This window comes from Ceratotherium simum, chromosome 12 (assembly GCF_057802395.1).
Source record: "Ceratotherium simum simum isolate JZ-2026a chromosome 12, ASM5780239v1, whole genome shotgun sequence".
Classification (NCBI taxonomy): domain Eukaryota; kingdom Metazoa; phylum Chordata; class Mammalia; order Perissodactyla; family Rhinocerotidae; genus Ceratotherium; species Ceratotherium simum.
The window spans coordinates 8790120-8808822 of NC_141911.1; the positions used below are offsets into that span (position 1 = coordinate 8790120).

At 34.6% G+C, this 18703-nt stretch overlaps 1 protein-coding gene across 2 annotated transcripts in view; it reads left to right on the forward strand.

The window, feature by feature from the left end:
* Window positions 1-18703, forward strand: part of FZD3 (frizzled class receptor 3) — an 87411-nt gene that overhangs the window by 20605 nt on the left and 48103 nt on the right. For both annotated transcript variants that reach the window (XM_087437377.1, XM_087437378.1), the window contains 2 exons: window positions 10428-10624; window positions 15920-16937. In XM_087437377.1, coding sequence (XP_087293503.1) covers window positions 10428-10624; window positions 15920-16937 — 1215 coding nt within the window. The remainder of the gene's footprint in view (window positions 1-10427; window positions 10625-15919; window positions 16938-18703) is intronic.

Here is an 18703-nt window from a genome sequence, read left to right on the forward strand (position 1 = left end):
CGCTTTTCTAATATGGTGTAGTGATACCTAATGTGGTTTTAATTTGCCTTTCCCTCATGGCTAATGATATTGAAAATCCTTTCTTATGCTTCTTTGCCATTCATATATCCTCTTTGGTGAAATATCTGTTCATGTCCTTTGTTCATTTTCCAATTAAATTATTTGTTTTTCATTTTTGAGTTTGGAGAGTTCTTTATATATTCTAGATACAAACTCTTTGTTGGATATGTGGTTTGCAAATAGTTTATCCTAGTCTGTAGCTTGTCATTTCATCCTCTTAACAAGGTCTTTAGAAGAACAGAAGTTTTAAATTTTAATGAAGTCCAGTTTACCAATTTTTTTTTCTTTTGTGGATCATGCTTTTGGTGTCATTTTTAAGAACTCCTCAGTCTATGTCTGAAAGACTTTTTCTCTCTGTCTCTCTCTCTTTTTTTAATTTTATAGTTTTATATCTTACATTTCAATCCATGATCCATTCTGAGTTAATTTGTGTAAGGAATGGTTCATTTTTTTACCTATGAATATCCACTAGCTTCAGCACCATTTGTTGAAAAGACTCTGTCCTTCCATCTTTGAATTGCTTTTGCTCCTTTGTCAAAAATCAGGTGGCCATTCTTGTGTGGATTTATATCTAAGTTCTCTATTCTGTTCTGTTAAATTTTGTGTCTCTCTCTCCACCAGTACCACAGTGTCTTGATGACTGTTAGCTATATGGTAAGTCTTAAAATTGGATAGCATGATTCTTCCCACTTTCTTTTTCAAAATTGTTTTAGCTATTCTACTTCCTTTGTTTTTTTAGATAAGCTTGTCTTTATCTGCTAAAAGTCATGCTGGGTTTTGATAGAAATTTCATTAAATCTGGAGATCATTTGGGGACAACTAACATCTTTACATGTTGAATCTCCAATCCATAAACAGTGTTGTTTTGGGTTAAATTGAGTCTCCCTAAAATTATATGTTGAAATCCTAACCCCCAGTACCTCAGTATGTGACCTTTCTGGAAATAGGGTCATTCTAAATGTAATCAGTTAAAATGAGGTCATGCTGGAGTAGGGAGGGGCCCCTAAAGCAATATGACTGGTGTCGTTATAAAAGGGAAATTTGGAAACAGACACACATAGAGGGAAGATGATGTGAACAGGCACAGGGAGAATGCTATGTAAAGATTGGATTTATGCTGCTCCAAGCCAAGGAACTACCAGAAGCTAGGAGAGAGGCCAGGAACACATTCTTCCCTAGCACCCTCAGAGAGAGCATGGCTTTGCTGACACCTTGATCTTGGACTTCTAGCTTCCAGAAATGTGATGCAATGAATTTCTGTTGTTTAAGCCACTCAGTTTGTGGTACTTTGTTACAGCAGCCCTAGCAAACTAATACCAGTGTATATCTGTCCATTTATTTATATCTTCCTTGATTTCTTTCATCAGCATTTTATAGTTTCCAGCATGCAAATCCTATATATGTTTTGTTGGATTTATACCCAAGTGTTTCTTTTCTGTTTTTTTTTTTTTAGTGATTATAAATGTATCATTTTAATTTAATTTCTACATGCTCCATTATATATAGAAATACAGTTATTTTGTATGTTTCTGTTGTATTCTGCAGCCATGCTGAACTCACTTATTAGTTCTGGGAGGTGTTTTTTGTAGATTCCTTGCGATATTCCATGTAGACAGTAATGTCATCTGCAAATAGGGACAGTTTTCTTTTTCTGATCTCTACGTTTTTTATTTCCTTTTCCTGCTTTATTGTGATATCTAGTACTATGTTGAATAACAGTGGTGAGAGCAGGCATCCTTCCCTTGTTTCCAATCTTAGAGGTAAGAATGATGTTAACTGTGGGGTTTTTGTAGATGCAGGTTATCAAGCTGAGGGAATTACCCTCTATTTCTAGTTTGTGAAAATCTTTTAAAATCATGAAGGCTTTTTCTATATCGTTTGTTATGATCATGTGATTTTTCTTTGTTAGCCTGTTAATTTGGGGGATGACATTGATTGATTTTTGAATATTAAGGCAGCCTTGAATTTTTGGAACAAAGCCTACTAGGTTGTGGGATATATAATGCTTTTAATATATTTTTGAATTTGATTTGCTACTCTTTTTTTAAAGATTTTTGCATTTATGTTTATGAAGGATATTGGTCTATAGTTTACTCCTTTTGTACTATCTTTGTTTGGCTTTAATATTAAGTAATTCTTGCTTCATAGAATTAGTTGGGATTAGTTCTCTGCTATCTTCTGGAAGAGATTGTTTAGAATTGGTATCAGTTCTTCTTTAAATGTTGGTTAGATTTTACCAATGAAACCATCTGGCCTGAACACTTCTTTTTCAGGAGGTTTTAAACTACAATTTCAATTTCTTTAATAGTTATAGGACTATTCAGATTATCAGTTTCATCTTGGGTGAGTTTTAATAGTCTGTTGCTTTTGAGGAGTTGGTCCACTTCATCTAAATTGTCTAGTTTATGTGTATAGGGTTGTCTGTAATATTCCCTTATTATCTTTTTAATATCTGCATAGCCTCTAGTGACATCCTCTCTTTCATTGTTGATGTTGGTAATTTGTGTTTTCTCCTTTTTCTTTCTTTATCAGTCTTGCTAGAAGCTTATCAATTTTATTGACATGTTCAAAGAATCAGCTCTTGGTTTGAGTGATTTTTTTTTTTCCCTATTACTTTTCTGTTTTCAGTTTCATTGATTTCTCCTCTTTGTTGTTTCCTTCCCTTTGCTTGCTTTCAGTTTATTTTGCTCTTTTTGGCTATTATGAATAATACTGCTCTGCTGTGAACATTCATATAGAAATTTTTGCTTTAACACCATTTTTAATTCTTCTGAGTATATACTTAGGAGTGGAATTGCTGGATCATATGGTAATTCTATGTTTAGCTTCTTGAGGAATCACCAAACTGTTTTCAATAGGGGTTGCCTCATTTTACATTCCCATCAGCAGTGAATGAGAGTTCTGATTTCTCCACATCTTTATCAACACTTGTTATTTTCTGTGTTTTAGATTATAGCTATCCTAGTCGGTGTGATGTGGTATCTCATTGTGGTTTTGATTTGCATTTCCTTAATGATTAATGACATTGAACATCTTTTCAGGTGCTTATTGCTCATTGCATAACTTCTTTGGATAAATGTCTGTTCAAGTTTTTTGCCCATTTTAATAATTGAGTTGTTTGTCTTTTTGTTGAGTTATAAGAGTTCTTTGTGTATTCTGGATACTAAACCCTTATCAGATATATAATTTACAAATATTTTCTGCCATTCTGTAGGTTATCTGTTCACTCTCCTGAGTGTTCTTTAATGCACAAAGCTTTTAATTTTGATGAAATCCAATTTATCTTTTTTGTCTTTTGTGCTTGTGCTTTTGCTGCCATGTCTAAGCAACCACTGCCAAATCCAAGGTCATGGAAAATTACCCCTATGCTTTCTTCTACAAGTTTTGCAGGTTTTGCTCTTATATTTAGGCCTTTGATCCATTTTTTTGAGTTAGTTTTTGTATATGCTGTAAGGCAAGGGTCCGGTTTTATTCTTTTGCATGTGAATATCTAGTTGTCCCAGCACCATTTGTTGAAGAGACTATTTTTCCCCCATTGAGTGGTCTTGGTACCTTTGTGAAAATTAGTTGGCATATACGTGAGGGTTTATTCCTGGAGTCCCGATTCTATTCCAGTGATCTGTAATCGTGCTGCATGACGACGTTTTGGTCAAACATGGACGGCGTATATGATGGTAGTCCCATAAAATTTACGATTATATAGCCTAGGTGTATAATAATAGGCTGTACCATCTAGGTTTGTATAAGTACACTCTAAGATGTTCACACAACGATGAAATTGCCTAATGATGCATTTCTCAAGTTGTATCCCTGTTGTTAAGCAAGGCATGACTGTGTATGTCTAGCCTTCTGTGGTACCACACTATTTGGATTACTATAGTTTTGTAATAAGTTTTGAAATTGAAACATGCGAATACTCCAACTTTGTTCTTTTTCAAGGTTGTTTTGGCTGTTCAGAGTCTCTTGCAATTCTATATGAATTTTAGGATCAGCTTTTCCATTTTTCAAAAAAAAGGCCATTGGAGTTTTTTAAGGGATTACATTGAATCTATAGATCACTTTAGGGAGTACTGCCATTTTAACAACCTTGTCTTCCAATCCATGAGTGTAGGGTGTCTTTCTATTTATTAGGCCTTCTTTGATTTCTTTCAACACTATTTTGTAGTTTTCTGTCTTGCATCAATCATATTGGTTAAATTTATTCCAAAGTATTTATTCTTTTTGATGTTCTACTAAATGAAATTGTTTTAAATTTTCTTTTCTATTGGTGGTTTTTAAAAAGTTCATTTTCAATATATTTATTCCTGGAATGTAGAAATAGTTGCTTTTTTTTTTTTTTCTGTGTTGACTTTGTATCCAGTGACCCTAGTAAATTCATTTATTCTAATGGTTTATAGATTATTTTGGATTTTCTTTGTAACAATCATGCTTTATCAGTCTGGTTCAATTAGGAGACAGAACCATCAGTGATTTAAATAAGGGAAGTATAATATAAAGAATTAATAAACTATTAAAGGAGAATAACTGTAAGATATACAGAAAGCTCTATAGGGTTCTCTAGGGCTGAGGGACAATCTTGGAAGGGTCCCTGAACCCCAAGGCTCAGACCTTAATTATAGAAAATGTAGTTACAGCTCATTAGATAGCAGACAAGATCACTGGGTTGCCTGGGCCAGAGCTGGTCTACAGTTGCCAGGCAAGCAGGAAGCAATCTTTCAGGGCACAGGCAAGTGTTACCCAGTAGTTGGGTAAATAGAGGGAGGCAGGGCACTGCTGTAGGAGGCCTTGAGCATGCAGTGTCCATATTGGGAAAGCTGTAAGAAGGCGGTCACCAGGCTCAGCTGGGGCTGGAAGTTGCTGAGGGACCATTCTGGGCATGTGGCTTGGACAGAGCACCATAGATTTCCTCACGTTTACACTGCTGATGGACTATGCAGCAGCCCCAAGCAACAAGAGAAGCCCCCTGCATCCTGCAGTATTCCTCCAACACTCTCTATTGAGAAAGTGTAAAATCATGCTCACTGTAAATGAGGAACGGTGAAAGGAATCCCATCCATTATCACAGAGCGTGTATTGAAGAGTGAATTTGGAACTGAGAGAAAAATTTGGTAACTGGAACACGTCATCTGTGAATAATGATAGTTTGTTTCTTTCCAATCTGTACACCTTTTATTTCGTATATTTCTTTCTTTCTAATCCTTTTACCTTTTATTCCTTTTTGTTTTCTTATTGCCCTGGTGTGGACTTTCAATACAATCTTTAATAGGGTGGTGATAACAGACATTTTTGCCTCATCTTTGATCTCAGGGGAAGCTTTCAATAATTTACTACCAAGTGTGATGTTTGCTGTGGTTTGATATATATACTTTCTATGAGATTAAGGAAATTTCCCTCTTAATCTGCTAAGAGGTTTTGTAATGAATGGGTGTTGCATTTCATCAAATGCTTTAATGCATCTATTGAATGATGTGATTTTTCCCCCCTTTTTCTGTTAATGCCACTAATTACATTAACTGATTTTTCAAATGTTAATCACCATTGTGTCCCTGGAAAAAAAACTGCATTTGGTAGTTGTATATTATTCTTTTTTATGTATTTTTGGATTAATTTACTAATATTGGGGTATGGTTTTTACATCTATGGTCATGAGGTATAATTTTCCTTTCTTATATAGTCCCTGTTGGGTTTTGTTATAAAAATTATGCTGCTTTCATAAGATGAGTTGGAAAAGGCTCCTTTTTTGGAAAGAGTTTGTTTATGATTGCTATAACTTCTTCCTTAAATGTTTGATAAAGTTTTTCTAGGGAAACCATCTTGGCTTGGAATTTTCTTTTTGGGATGGTTTCTAATAATGGATTAAATTTCTTTATAGATAGAAGACTAGGTTTTTTATTTCTTCTTTTATGAATTTTGGTAAATTGTGATTTTTTCCCCCCAAGGTATTTGTTCATTTCATCCTAACCTGTCAAATTTATTATTTATAGTATTCTGTATTATTTTTCTAGTTCTCATTCCTGATCTGGTAATTTGTAGGGGGTTTTCTCTTTTATTTTACTTATTATTCCCTTTTTTATACTTTTTCTAAGTTTGATTGGCCACTCTTTCTATCTTCTTGAGATGGAGCTTAGAACATTGTTTTTTTTTCATGCTTTCTAATTTTCTGATATATGCATATCAGGTTATAAATTTCCTCTGAGTACAGTTTTTGCTGACATTTTATTGTATTTACTGTTTTTCTATATATATACATTAGATTTCTCTTATAAATATAACATATATGTAATTATATGTACAATTTAAATTTCAATTATGATTTTTCATTTGTTGATTATGGGTTATTTAGAAGTTTGTTGTCTAATTTCCAAACAGTTGGTTATTTTCTACGGTTCTTTTTGTAATTGATATTTACCTTAATTCCATTTTAGTCATAGAACGTTCTCTGAATGATTTTAGTACTTTGAAGTTTGTTGTTTGCTTTAGGACCTGGAATACAGGCAGTTTTGGTAAAGATTCCATGTGTATGTTACATAGGTTCCAGTCATTGTTGGGTGCCATGATTATAAATATGTCATTTAGGTCAAATTTGTAATTGTCTTGTTTAGATTTTGTATATTTTGATAGAATTTTTGTCTCTGTCACTTATCAAGAGTAGTGTATCAGTCTTTCACTCTGATTGTGGATTTGTGTATTTCCCCTTTTAGTCCTGTTTTTGATTAAAATAATTTGAAGCTATGTTAAGTGGTGCATATATGTTTAGATTTGCTTTTTAGTCTTGGTGAATTGATTCTTTGATTTTGTCTGTATGAAATGACCTTCGTTATCTCTGGGAACACTCCTTGTCATAAAGTCTGCTCTTTCTTTTGGTTAGTTCTTGCATTGTTTATCGTTTGCCTTTTTACTTTTTACCTCTCTGTGTCCTTATATTGAAAATGTGTCTTTGTAAACAGCATAGTGTTTTTCTCTCTTTTTGTTTTTACCTAGTCCAACAATCTTATTAGTCTTTTACTTAGAGTTTTTAGTCCACTTATTTCTAATGCAATTATTGATGTACTTGGGTTAATATCTACCATCTTACTATTTGATTTCAATTTGTCGAAACTGTTTTGCATTCTTTTTCTTCTCTTATCTTGCCTTCTTTTGTATTTTCTCTCTTTATTACCTTGTTGGTTGTGCATTCTTTTATTGTTTAGCCTAGAAATTATGATATATACCTTTGACTTATAATATTCTAATAAAAATAATTACTTTAGCCACTCCCCCATTAGTGGTCCTCTGACCCCCCATCTTTCCCTTTTATTATTACAGATATTAATTTCTGTGTATTTTGTATGTATTTTAAGACATTATTTTTTTTTGGTACAGAATGTATTCATTTGTATTTTCTCACATATTCACCCCTTTTGTTGCTCTTAATTTCTTTTGAATTTTCATCCTAGATCATTTTTCCAAAGAACTCTTGAGCATTCCTTTTAGTGCAGGTTTGTGGTGACTAATGTTCTCCAGTTTTTGTCTGTCTGAAAATGTCTTTACTTTGCCTTCATTTATAAAGAATATTTTTGCTAGCTGTAGAATTATAGGTGGACAGTTATTTTCTTGCAGCTCTTTAAATAAGTTATTCAGTTGTTTTCTGATATTCCAAAGTCAGCTCTGAATGTTATTGTTGCTCTGTTGAAGGTAAGATATCTTTTTTTCCACTGGCTGCTTTTTGATATTTTTCTTTGGTTTTCAACAAAAAGTAAATAAAATGTGCCTAGATGTGGTTTTCTTGTATTTATCCTTCTTAGGGTTTGCAGAACTTTTTGAATCTGTGAAATGTTTTCTTGAATCAGTTTTGGAAAATCCTCAACCATCAACTTTTTATATAATGCCTCTGCCCGTTCTCTCTCTCCTCTCCTTTTGAGATTCCAATTATGCATATCTTTGACTTTTTCATCTGTTTTACATGTCTCTCATACTCTTTTCTGTATTTTTCAGTATCTTTGGTCTATGTGCTTCTGTTTGGATATTTGCTATTGCCTTGTTTTCTATTTTGCCAGTTCTATCTTCTAATATGTCTAATGAGTTCTTAATTTCAGTGATTATATATTTCAATTATAGAATTTCCATTTGATTCCTTTTATAATAGATTCCAGTTTTCTGTTAAAATTCTTCACCTTTTATTTTCTTGAACATATTTATCGTAGTTATATACAGTCTTCTCTGTTAAGTCCAATAGCTGGATTACCAAAACATTGTACGTTTTTTTCTTGGTTTTTCAGTCTTATGGTCCTGTCTCTTGGAATGCCCAGTAATTTTTTATTGAGTACTTATACATTACAAAATATTGTGAGATTTCAGATGATGTTACATTACTCCAGAGAAGGTTCACCCTTTCTTCTGCTTAGCAGATAAATGGGAGCAGATCACCTTAACTCAGTCAGGGACTAAGCTGAGTTGAGGCTGTGTTGCGGTTTTGGTAGGTCTCTGCCTCCCTCTGATTTGCCCCTGCTACTAGGGTGTAGACATTCAGGGGCTTCCAGTTGAGCGTTTGGTATGTTCAGTTCCCCTGGCAGGACTTGAACTTGAATTCATGTTTCCTCAGCCTGATAAAATTGCCAGAATCTCCATTCTGCTTTTCAGAGGCTTTCTGCTTAGCTGCTTAGCCTCCTTCTCTGTGCAGCTTCAGAATTTTCAAATATCTTGAAGGGAAAACTGGCTATGTGTTAGGCTCAGTCCTTGGCACTTCCCCTTCTCACCTCTATCTCCAAATTTTGTCTGTAGCCTCACAAGCCCACCAAAGCTCTGATGACTTCTCAGTTCTCTAGCACCAGCCTAGGCAAAGCTTGATTCTCAGCCTCTTGCCTTATGCCTAGATTCAACAGATGCCTCCTTGGAAAAGTGACTGCACTTATCACTCCACCTCTCCCTGCTTTGCTGCTCTCTGGGTTCTTGGTCCCTCTAGTTCTTTGCCTTTAATACTTCTCCAGTAGCTTTAAATAGATATTTTTAAACTTTTTTGCTGTATTTTAAAGTTGTTCTTGATAGAAACATTGGTTTAACACAAACTACTCTTTCATATTTGGAAGTGATAGTTACATATAGTTTATCATCACATATAGTTTATTGTTACATATATTGTTGTATATCGGTTATCACATCCATTATACAGTTAACTTCTTTGACATCAGTTTCTTTAAGTGACTCTTGGTTTTCTGACTGCATCATGTATAGGAGGCCTCTGGAAAATATTATATATCAATGTAGGAATAAATCGATTCTTACTTAATAGAAAGACCTGGTGGTGAGAATATCTATTATCAGTTCAAAATCAGCAATGACTCTGAAACTATTATATAAACAAGTGGAAGAAATATTTGATAGTTAAAAGCCCAGATGCACATTTCTTGGGATATTTGATCTATTCCTGTGGTTATAATAATGAGTTTAGTATGTATGTTTGGAGCCACTATTTTTTGTTTCCTTAATATCAGCTTACGGTGTTAGCTCTGTTTACATCATGTGATTTTAAAGTTGGAAGAACTCTTTTAAAATTTATTTTTAGGGCCTGCCCGGTGGCGCAAGCAGTTAAGTGCGCGCGCGCTCCGCTGCGGCGGCCCGGGGTTCGCCGGCTTGGATCCCAGGTGCGCACTGACGCACTGCTTGGCAAGCCATGCTGTGGAGGCGTCCCATATAAGGTGCAGGAAGATGGGCATGGATGTTAGCCCAGGGCTAGTCTTCCTCAGCAGAAAAAGAGGAGGATTAGCAGATGTTAGCACAGGGCTGGTCTCCTCACAAAAAAAAATAAAATAAAATTTATTTTTAATGTAAGAAGAACAAGAAAATGTGAGAGAGAGAGAGATCTCTTCCTTACCTCCCACTCTCAAAATAACTATTATATAATTTCTCTCCTCCCTCCCGTTTTCCTTTCAGTTGTCTTTTCTCTCCTGTTGGCATGTCTGAAGAAAATGTAGAAATTGAAACACATAAAAAGAAGAATATTAAAATCTCTTGTAATCCTATCTATCACCAAGCAGTAATCACTCTTTTGAGCATTTGGCATATATCTGTTGTGTTTTTTCCTATGTAAAATGGATCATATTTTATTAGTTGTTCTCAGCCCTGCCTCTTCATTAATATCACCTGTGACAATTAAAATATACATATAGATTCTGGGATATACCTCAGACTTAACCAAATCAGAATCTCCAGAGATAAGGCCAAGAGAGTTTTGTTTAAGAACAAAAACAACAACTCCCCTTCAGAAATTTTTAAAAACCTTCAGGAATGTTTTATAAGTGGAAAAAAAAGAATATTGCAATATTATATATAGAAAGCTTTAACTTGTATACAACTCTTTCTCTAATGATTCAATTTTAACTTTTTCCTAGCCATTCCACCCTATGGTGAATCTGGATTGTTCTCGGGATTTCCGGCCATTTCTTTGTGCACTCTATGCTCCTATTTGTATGGAATATGGACGTGTCACACTTCCTTGTCGTAGGCTGTGTCAGCGGGCTTACAGCGAGTGTTCGAAGCTCATGGAGATGTTTGGTGTTCCTTGGCCTGAAGATATGGAATGCAGTAGGTGGGAAAATCCTAGATTTTCACGGATCATTGCTTATGTTGCAGTATATTTAAAATTACTTGTCTTCTAGTTGATTAGTTTTTAAAAGCTTTTTTGAAGTATATATATTAGTCTTAATTTTGAACAGCAGTTTCACAGCCTCAGAATTATTCATTTCCTTAGGAATTTGGAAGCCCTAAATGAAAAAGGTAGAAAAAGAAAAGCATTTCTATGAAGAAGTTTTTAAAAGCATTAAATTAAGAAAAACATAATCAAGACATTCAGTTGATTTTTCTCTCTTAAAAATTTCTTTTCTGGTTATAAAAGTAATGCCATTTATGAAAAATTAGAAAATAATCATTCATTGCTTCATCATTAAATATCTTTAATGATATTTTAATGGGAATTAAATATCTTTATGATTTAAATGTGTTAATGACTAAAGTAGTTCTGTCAGTTCTCTTTTCCTGTCATGTATTAACATACCAGACCCTGAAAATGTCAGATGCTTTTCAAATGTATAGATTTTAAGCATTTCCTCAAGGTTTGAGGATTTTTACTAGACAGTCTTATAAATTTGTATGAGAGAACATTATTAGTAGTAATAATGTATATAGTATTAATACTGTATTTCTTCTATAAAAATGTGCCTTTTTTGTATTAAGGATAGAGAATAATTAGATGAATACATATGTACCTATTATTATCTAGCTTTGTCCAGTCTTAACATTTTGCAATATTTGCCTCAGATTTTTTTTTTTAAGAGATAAAACAATACAGATAGAGTTAAGGTTCTTTCCTTGGTACTCATCTTGATTTCATTCCATTCTTTCCTCCCCAGAGATGAGGTAATCATTATGTTGAGTTTGTTGTTAATCATTCCTATGTTTGTTTTTATAGTCTTACTACATATATACATACCCCATAAACAACATTAAATTTTTTTTACACGTATCTATGTTTCTATATGTAGGTCTGGTTCATTCCTTTTAATTGCTATATAATGGCCAGTTATATTAATATCCTGTAATTATTTAGCTATCCCCTATTGATGGTCATTACATTATTTCCAGGTTTTTGCTCTTATAAGCAATGCTGCACTGAACATTCTTTTCTCCTTCACGTTTAAAAGTAATTTTGTTTATCATCTGACAATAGCCCTTGGAGGTAGGTAAAAAGCAGGTGTTGTTACTCTCATTTGACAGATGGATAAACTTAAGAAATACAGCATATATTAGTTTCTTGTGGTCAATTCACTGACATTTTACTTTCTTATATTTGTCTGCTCTTTTTCCCACCTGTTTAACCTATTCTCTTATCTCTCCCCATCTAATCATTCATCCATTCTCTCCCCAAACACTTGATAGTGTTTATAGTCTCTCTTTTAGAAGTCTGGAAATTTCTTGGTGTTTACAACAGTTATGAATTGCCTGCGCAGGAACCTTATTTTTTGCTTCTTGTGTCTAACTCCCATTGTTTAGTGGTCTTTTTATTTTAATAGTTTATATACAAGTATAGAAATCTCATTATGATCTTTATTTATTTATTTATTTTGATAGGATTAAGTCTGTTTTATGTCCTCACTCTTGCCTGTGATTGCCTAACTCTGAAATCTTAAATTCTGCCAAACTGATCTTTCATAACAACCTTTTATTCTTCCACATCTCTCATATCTTTGTTCCTACTGTACCTGTTCTTCAACTTCATGGACGCCTCAGACTTGGGGTTCCCCCCCCACAATAGGCCCTTCCTAATTTCCTTTATTTCCTTACTTAGCTTAAGCTCTATGGTTTATCACTTGACATAACACCTTTGCTAGCAATTTCAACTCGTTCCTTCTACTGTACTTGTTCAGATCTCCAAGCGGATTGATTTAGCTAATTTCTTACAAATTAATTATGCTGTATATTTAATGATTCAAACCATAGCAGTTCTATTTGCTGTTTGTCTTTGGTCAGTTTCTAATTTGGTCAACAGGAAAATTTCCTTTCATTCCCCTCGGCACCTATACCAGATCTATATCACTCACTTCAAACCCATATTTCACCTTTATACTACATTTGACCCCTATTCCCCTCAACCTTAGCCTGTCCTCCTTTCCTGAAAATCAGTTAGGCCATATTGTGGTCTGCTACATCTCAGACCAATGCTTCACGGTTTCTTTTCTTGGATCTTCTTCCTTTTTCTGCTCCTTGAATACTGGTGCTTCCCAGAGTTCTGTTCCTGTTCTCTTTGACTCTACATGCTTTCCCTGGATAATCTCATCATACTGATTTTAACTCTTATTCATATACTGATGACTCCTAAATCTAATTCTGTAGCCTTGACATCTTCCTGCTAAATTCCAAATTTGCATAGCCAGCAGCCATTGGAAACCCTAGCCTGAATTTGTCTCAGATACTTTGGTTTCAGTGTATCTCAAATTGATTTTATTCCTTGCTCATTTTTTTTATTACCTGGAAGTTATCTTCCTGCTTCATTGACTTTAGCTCCCACATCCAATCAGTTGTAAATCCTTTTGCTTTTATCTAACTAATTTCATATCTGTCTCATTCTCACTGCCTTATCTGGTTTTAGTTCTGGCTCAGCTGATATCTCTGCTCCCATTTTTGCCTAGCTCAGATCTGTCTTCTGTACTGCCCATAGTCATCTTTCTAACGACTTGGGTTAGGGCTGTATATTTACTCAATAATCATTAATTCAACAAATATTAATTGGATGTCTTCTGTATGCTAGGCACTATTCTAGATGCTGAATATGAGCAATGAACAAAATGTAGTCTCTGTTTTTATGGAGCTAAAGTTCTAGTGGTATTGGTGCGAGATAAATAAATAGATAATGTCAGATAGTAATGAATGCTAATAAGAAAGAGTAGGGTTAGGTGATAGTGATATAGTACAGGGAAGCAGAAAAACTATTTTCTATGGAGACATTGGGGAAGGATGTCTTTGATAAAGAGGCATTGGAACAGGGACCTAAGTGAAGTGAAAGAACAAATAATGCAGATATCTAGGGAATAACAATCCAGGCAGAGGAAACAGAGCAGCAAGTGCAGAGGCTGTGAAGTGGAATCATGCTTGGTATATTCAAAGAGCAACAGGAGACCAAAGAGGCTGGAGCAAGTGAGTGAGGGTGAATGGAAGGAAATAAGTTCAGAAAAGTACTGGGAATGGGGTCTTTGTAGCTCTGGAATGGCGTTTGGATTTGACGCTGAGTGAGAAGGGAAACCATTAAAGAACTTTGAGCAGAAGAGACATGAACACGAGCACACGAGTGGCATGTCTTTAAAGGATCACTCTGGCTGCTGTGTGAAAATGGAGATCACTTGGAAGTCACTCCAAAAGTCTAGGGAAGAGGTACTCATGGCTCAAACTGGGCGACAGCAGTGGAGGAAATGAGAAGTGGGCAGGTTCTGGATATATCACAAAGTAGAATGACAGTATTTGCTGGTAGATTGTGAGGTCTGTGTTAGAGAGAAAGGACATCACGGATGACCCCAAGGTTTTTGGCCTGAGCCACTAGAAGAATGGAATTACCACTTGTAGAGAGAAAGCTAAGGAGTGGAAATCAAGAGTTTGGTTTTGGAAGGGTTAAAGAGTGAAGGATGTATATATTTTGAATTGCCAGTTGGATATACAAATATATCCATAAAAATATATATTACTTTGCATGGTTTTAAATTTTATATCAATGGTTATATATACGTACATACGTACACACAATATGTACACATACTTCTGCAACGTACTTACCTCTCCAGCCTCATCTCCTGTCACAAGTCATGCACACTTCATGCCTCAGCAATACTAAACAAACCCTGTTCAAACATCTATGCCTTTGCTTGTATTTCTTAGTAGAATACTGATTGGCATACTGCTATTACTGGCAAATACTGATTCAAATCCTGTGTTGAGGGACTTACTCTGTGAAGTCTTTCATAACCTCTTCCCCTGAAATAATTAATCCTTCTCTATATCATTTTTATACTATATATAGATATTGATTGCTTCATGGATCACACTGCTGTATTTTGTGTTGTGTTTACAAGTTTGTATCTCATTTTAGACTCAAGGATAGAGATCCTGGTTTGTCTTTTTATTTTAAACCCCTGGCATACTGCAGGATTCCAGTAAATGCCTGAATACAGTAAATTTCTGTCATTTGGCTTTATAATTCCAAGCCCTGTGAAGAAAATGGTTTGTATCAGAAAATAAAAGATTAATGAGCTACAGCATAAAAGTTATGCATGTATTTAGCAAACTTAATATCAATGATAGTTTCTTGGAAACGTGTGATGCCCATAAACTAGTAAATATCTAGTTAGTGGGAGTCTGAAGGCTTAGAAACTAAGACTGGCAAGAAAATTGAAGACGCAGGAAATTTGTGAGAATGGTATCCTTAGTCATGTAAGTATATCTGCAACACAACCCTGTTTTCTTTGTCCTGAGGCTATGTATGATGCTTTCTGAAGTCTGTGGATCGTGTCCTTCTGGAAGATTGTTAAAATGCAGATTTCTTGGGCAGTAACACAGGCATACTGAAATAAGATTTGTGGTGGTGGGGAGCAAGAATTTGCATTTTAAAATGACTTTAAGTTTTTCTCATGCACAGCAGAGTTTGAGAAAAACTGAATTAGAGAATGCAATGTATTGGAGAGAAATTAAGGATAGTAGGAAAGCACTGGTTGACTTTAGAGACCTTAGAAGGCCCTTGATCAATATGATAAGCAGAGAGTGAATGTAAAATGGGAAGAAAAGATCTAAAAACTAAGCCACTTTTAAGGATTTTTAATGCTAGTCTAACTCAAAACACCTTGGGCCATGCATTTAGGGAAGATTTTTAACTCTTATGTTTGAGTAAGTTCTGAGTCTAGATAAATTGAGGACTGTACTGTAGTTAAAGGTTAGCAAAAAGTAACTTTTAGCTACTATTCTTTTGGAGTTATATACTTATTTATTTTATTTATTATATATATCTGTATTTTGAAATCTTACTGTAAACTTTGTGTCCTAAATAGTTTATTTATACACTGTTATTTATTGAAGGCTATGCTTGACTGTTTAATAAAGAGTACTGTTTTTGAAGCCAAAACAAAATTAAGTATAAAACCATATCATTTTTTTTGTCAGCTATGGAAAATCTAATTGTATGGCCCACACAGAAGATATTACCATTTACTTTATTCCTATTTATTGTAATATGCTCCAAGGACATAAGAATAAATAAGATCACAGGTGCTAAATTTGGAAATCCAAATTGTTAGATGGCAGTAGATTTCCCTATAAGTAAAGATGGTTCTCATCTTGTATTTTATAGGTTCCCAGATTGTGATGAGCCGTATCCTCGACTTGTGGATCTGAATTTAGCTGGAGATCCTACTGAAGGAGCCCCGGTGGCAGTGCAGAGGGACTATGGTTTTTGGTGTCCCCGAGAGTTGAAAATTGATCCTGATCTTGGTTATTCTTTTTTGCACGTGCGTGATTGTTCACCTCCTTGTCCAAATATGTACTTTAGGAGAGAAGAACTTTCATTTGCTCGATATTTCATAGGATTGATTTCAATCATTTGCCTCTCTGCCACGTTGTTTACTTTTTTAACTTTTTTGATTGATGTCACAAGATTCCGTTATCCTGAAAGACCTATTATATTTTATGCAGTCTGCTACATGATGGTATCATTAATTTTCTTCATTGGTTTTTTGCTTGAGGACCGAGTAGCCTGCAATGCATCTAGCCCTGCACAGTATAAGGCTTCCACAGTGACACAAGGATCTCATAATAAAGCCTGTACCATGCTTTTTATGGTACTCTATTTTTTTACTATGGCTGGCAGCGTTTGGTGGGTAATTCTTACCATCACATGGTTCTTGGCAGCTGTGCCCAAGTGGGGTAGTGAAGCTATTGAAAAGAAAGCATTGCTGTTTCACGCCAGTGCATGGGGCATCCCTGGAACTCTAACTATCATCCTTTTAGCAATGAATAAAATTGAAGGTGACAATATCAGTGGCGTGTGTTTTGTTGGCCTCTACGATGTTGATGCATTGAGATACTTTGTTCTTGCACCCCTCTGCCTATATGTGGTAGTTGGGGTTTCACTTCTCTTAGCTGGCATTATATCCCTGAACAGAGTTCGAATTGAGATTCCATTAGAAAAGGAGAACCAAGATAAATTGGTGAAGTTTATGATCCGGATTGGCGTTTTCAGCATTCTTTATCTCGTACCCCTCTTGGTTGTAATTGGATGCTACTTTTATGAGCAAGCTTACCGTGGCATCTGGGAAACAACATGGATACAAGAACGCTGCAGAGAATATCACATTCCGTGTCCATATCAGGTAAGGGAAACCTTGTTCTAAATTTCAGCATGTGTAATAGTGAAAAGAAGGTGTATTACTATAAAGAGCTGATCTCAGCTGGGTTTTTTTAAAACTCTTTGTGAACCTCCAACTTGTACATTAAAATTTTAAAGTGAGAATAATGAACAAATATATTTTTTTATATATATATAAATAATATATATAAAACATATTTTTTTTGTAATAAAATGTCATACACGTTTCTATAAACATCTTCCTTTTAAAAGATGACTTTTACAAGTCTAAGCTATGGGCTTTTGAGCAATTTACTTCTGTTATCACAAAACAGTTGCTTGTTGATTCTTTAGAAGTCTGCAGGTTTGAGGGGAAGAAGTACTTGACCAACTCTGCTAAAAAGGCACTCTTTTTGTGGAAATTTTACTGATGTTCAGAATAGGAATTAATTGTTTTTTAACAATTTTGCGAAAATAATAGAATGCAGTTGTACAAACTAGTCCATCTCTTAATTGGTCTTGGTTTTTCTTTTTTGCATACTGAATATTTGGTGATCTACCTTTGAGTTTAAAGAGATCAGATAATCATAATCATAGTCATAGAATCATAGAATTTTAGATCTAGAAAGAACTTTAGAGATCCTTTATTCAGGTTCCCTCTGTAATTTAGAGTTCTTAAACATCTATCTCGAATGTTAAGTGGCTTACTCACACTCAGCTGGGATATAGTCCTAAGAGAGGAGTGGAACAAGTAAAGTAGTTCAGAGGAGTTCATGCTAAGTATTTCTCTCTCATCTTAAAACCTTCTCTAGAAGCTATGCCCCTAGCTATTACCCTCTCTTCTTCCTTTTAAGACAAGTTTTCTTGAAAGAGTTGTCTCCATTTCCTGTCTCCTGTTCATCATGTTCCAGGTTTCCTGTTCTCAAAGTGCACCAGCCACCCTTTCATCTCCCCCAACCCTTACGTTTTGCTAATATCTTTTAAATGCCTTTATTAAAGTCCTTATGTGTTATCGATAACTGGTTTACTTGGTCTCTTTCCCCTACTAGACAGTGAACTCTTTGAAAGCAGAACTTTTTTTCATATTTTTTGAATGCATATTCTATAGGTTGGTAGATGATAACATTGGGAATGTGGCTGTATAGATAGAGAAGAAGAGATATTTTTAAGAAATGATAATGGTACTAGGGACAAGGAATATGTGATTAGCACATAGTCAGTGCTCATAAATATTTGATGACTGGGAATGCCGATTCCCCTGCTTTTGTTTTGTGGTATAAATAGCCCTATACATAATTATATTTTAATTATTATATAAATGTTAGCTACTGGCTTTTAAAAAATAAATCAGCTCATAATTAAAATACCAGAAAAATGAATAATTGAAATTGTATTAAATTTCTTGACAGAATTACTTATTAAAAACTTTTAATATGTGTTTTCAGATCTGAAGCTAAGTGCTAATCACATTTTCCCTCTAATGAGGAAGAGAATGAATTACATCATATGCTTCCCCATATAAGTTATCTAGGATTCCAAATATATGTTATCTTAGGGCTATTGAAGAAATAGTGTTTGACTATGAAATAATGATCTAAAAAATACAAAACCTCAATCATGTAAATTAGTAAATTAGAGTAGTTGGTATGCTGCTATTTTTAAGACATTCCTAGAATTCTGTTAGCATCTTGAGAGTCAGAGCTACACAGAAATATATGTGTGTGTGTATGCATTTCTTTATAGTCATAGGCTAAAAGTGTTTTTTATTTCCAGCATACAGAAGTAATGTTG